Source organism: Montipora foliosa, chromosome 14, assembly GCF_036669935.1.
Source record: "Montipora foliosa isolate CH-2021 chromosome 14, ASM3666993v2, whole genome shotgun sequence".
Taxonomy (NCBI): domain Eukaryota; kingdom Metazoa; phylum Cnidaria; class Anthozoa; order Scleractinia; family Acroporidae; genus Montipora; species Montipora foliosa.
In genome coordinates, this window is record NC_090882.1 from 11,049,782 (window position 1) to 11,052,281 (window position 2,500).

The following is a 2,500-nucleotide window of genomic DNA, read 5'->3' on the forward strand; positions in this document are numbered from 1 at the left end:
ATTGACAACCAATAAAATTTAAGGCAACAAGCCAGCTTTTTAATAGCTAACTTAATTGATCACATACCATTTGGGCAAGGAACTTCATCTGACATATCTCCACAGTCATTTTCTCTATCACAAACCCATTTCTTTTCAATACACTTTCCATTAGCGCAAGTAAAATCATGGTTGGCACAAGTGTGATTTGCTGTTTCAATATAGAGGCAGAAAAAAATGCACATTTCAGAAACCTAATTATAGTATTTGTGTCCTTAGCACTTGCCCATCTCATCATGTCATACAGCATCAAAATGACCATTCCATACCTCTTACTAACCGAGTTCGAGGTCCGTACTGTAAGTTATGGACCGAGTTTTTTCCTGTTGATTTATGGCCCGCGCGCTTCGCGCTTGGGCCATAAATCAACAGGAAAAAACGAGGATCCGTAACTTACAGTACGGACCGAGAAAACGAGGTTAGTAAGATATTTATTATATCTCTGAGGTTAACCGGCGCGCGGGCAAGGAAACTAGTCAAAGTGATGTGGAAGGTTCAACTACCACAAAGAATGCCGTGCCAAAATCCCAAAAACTAAATCTTCTTGGCTGTTAAGTTTGAAATAGTAGCTTGCAAGATTCAAACAGTTTTCAGTACAAGTTTATGCAACAGAAATGACATGAAAAACTCACTAGATGATGTTTTGTCGAAATTTTAAATTTAGCAGGCTGTACAGCGGGCCGTACTGTAGAATACGGCCCACTAATTTAGCCAATTACAGCGTGCATACTATCTGAGAGATATAATAAAAAGCTTTATGTATAACAAACACATTGAAGGATTGCATATGCAGTACATGCACTGTACGTTTTTAAGTGTACCTAACCCCTAAATCTTTTTGTTAGCCCTCAAAAAAATTCTTGAATTGTTCATGATCATGTTGGTAAAAAAAATTATTAGATTACACTTTTTCCACTATTTCCCACTAATTTTCAAAATTCCTAAAATATGTGATGCATTGGTACACTGCTGAGTTTGCAGGAGATTGGGTCCAAGTCTGGTCTGTGACGTCAACTGGGAAAGTGATTTTCGTACACAGAGACGCTGAGAGAGCAAAGAGAGGAGGAAAAGTTTGTTTAGAATTTGCTCAATGTGTTCGTTGCTGGGCAATGCAGTAATGTTGTGGATCCTTCTTAACACATTATTTGTGCACACTGTCCCTTTCTTTGGTGATTCTCTACCTGAGGCGATTAAATGGCGAAAGAAAAGGTTGATTTCATCAACACAAAATTAAATAAGCCAAATGGTAACCAATGCAACAAAGCAATCTGCAGTGTCTTCAGTACACTTCAAGCCAGATGATCACATCTTTCAGTACACTCACTAGTATAAGCTTTAGTGTCAACATTAAGCAAGTTTTCCATGCCAAGGCTAAAAAGCTACATGATTGGAGTTGTTGTCTTTCCAACAGTTCACACGATCGATGTTGACACATATCAGAGTCCTCGAACTCGATGGAATTATCTGAATCGGTATTGCTTCCTGACATGTTTCGCTGACTTTAAATGATTTCAGTGTCTGAAGGTCAAATTAAAAGAGATGAACTCAAGTTGGTCGCAGAAGCATCTCAAAAGTGAAGCAGTACATTGGCTACATACGGTGCATGGTTTCAGACCTCCTTCAACCCTGCCATGCATGCATGAACGAGAATATCACATCTTCAAACCTACACAGATTTGTGAGGATTCGACAGATTAATTTTACTTAATTAGAACTTTCTCTTAATCTTCACCAAATTATGCATAAAATAAATAAAATTTGGGGTTAGGGGCACTTTCACTAAGACCTAAACACGAATTATGTAACCACACTCATAAACAGTATAAAAATTAATGTGGGCATGTCGCAATGTGGAATGGCTTGTAACATTAGTGCAGAGTGACTCTTGGATTAAAGACAATTGCAAGGTCAGGATGAAAATACAGGAACTTACCACAGTCTGCCTCATCACTGCCATCATCACATTCCTTGTTACCGTCACACTGCCATATTGTTGGAATGCACCTTGTCTTATCAGCACACTGGAATTGGGTTTCTGCACACAACACTTCTGTGGCTTTAATGACAAAAACCTACATCAGTTCTCTTAAAATTTTACTTGTACTTGTAAGGCATTTTAAGCAGACCTTTAACAACATACCTGTTTTGCTTTCTTGATACGTGCAATAAGCATGATCAAAGATATCCTAAGGATTAGCACTGTTGAATAAGCACTGAACCTTCAGTACTACCATCGTTCATTGAATCAGTGGTTCCATCGCACAGACTGACAACCCTTATGGGCAAATTGTACTCCTATACATACATGTACTGTCATGTACAATGTAATTGTTAGGCAATCTCACTAAGGTGTGGCATTGCATAAAACAATTGCAACCTTGCATCTCATTTGCACCTCATTATAAAACAAAAGAGCACATTCTATCGTGCCTTGTTCCTTCAAAGACTATAATTTCCATGA

The 2,500-nt window shown here is 38.3% G+C and overlaps 1 protein-coding gene across 1 annotated transcript in view; it reads right to left on the reverse strand.

Moving 5' to 3' along the window:
- Positions 1-2,500, reverse strand: part of LOC137984579 (low-density lipoprotein receptor-related protein 1-like) — a 123,250-nt gene that overhangs the window by 112,065 nt on the left and 8,685 nt on the right. The window contains exons 4-5 of the mRNA XM_068831749.1: positions 1,973-2,095; positions 68-190 (exon numbers count right to left, since the gene is read on the reverse strand). Coding sequence (XP_068687850.1) covers positions 68-190; positions 1,973-2,095 — 246 coding nt within the window. The remainder of the gene's footprint in view (positions 1-67; positions 191-1,972; positions 2,096-2,500) is intronic.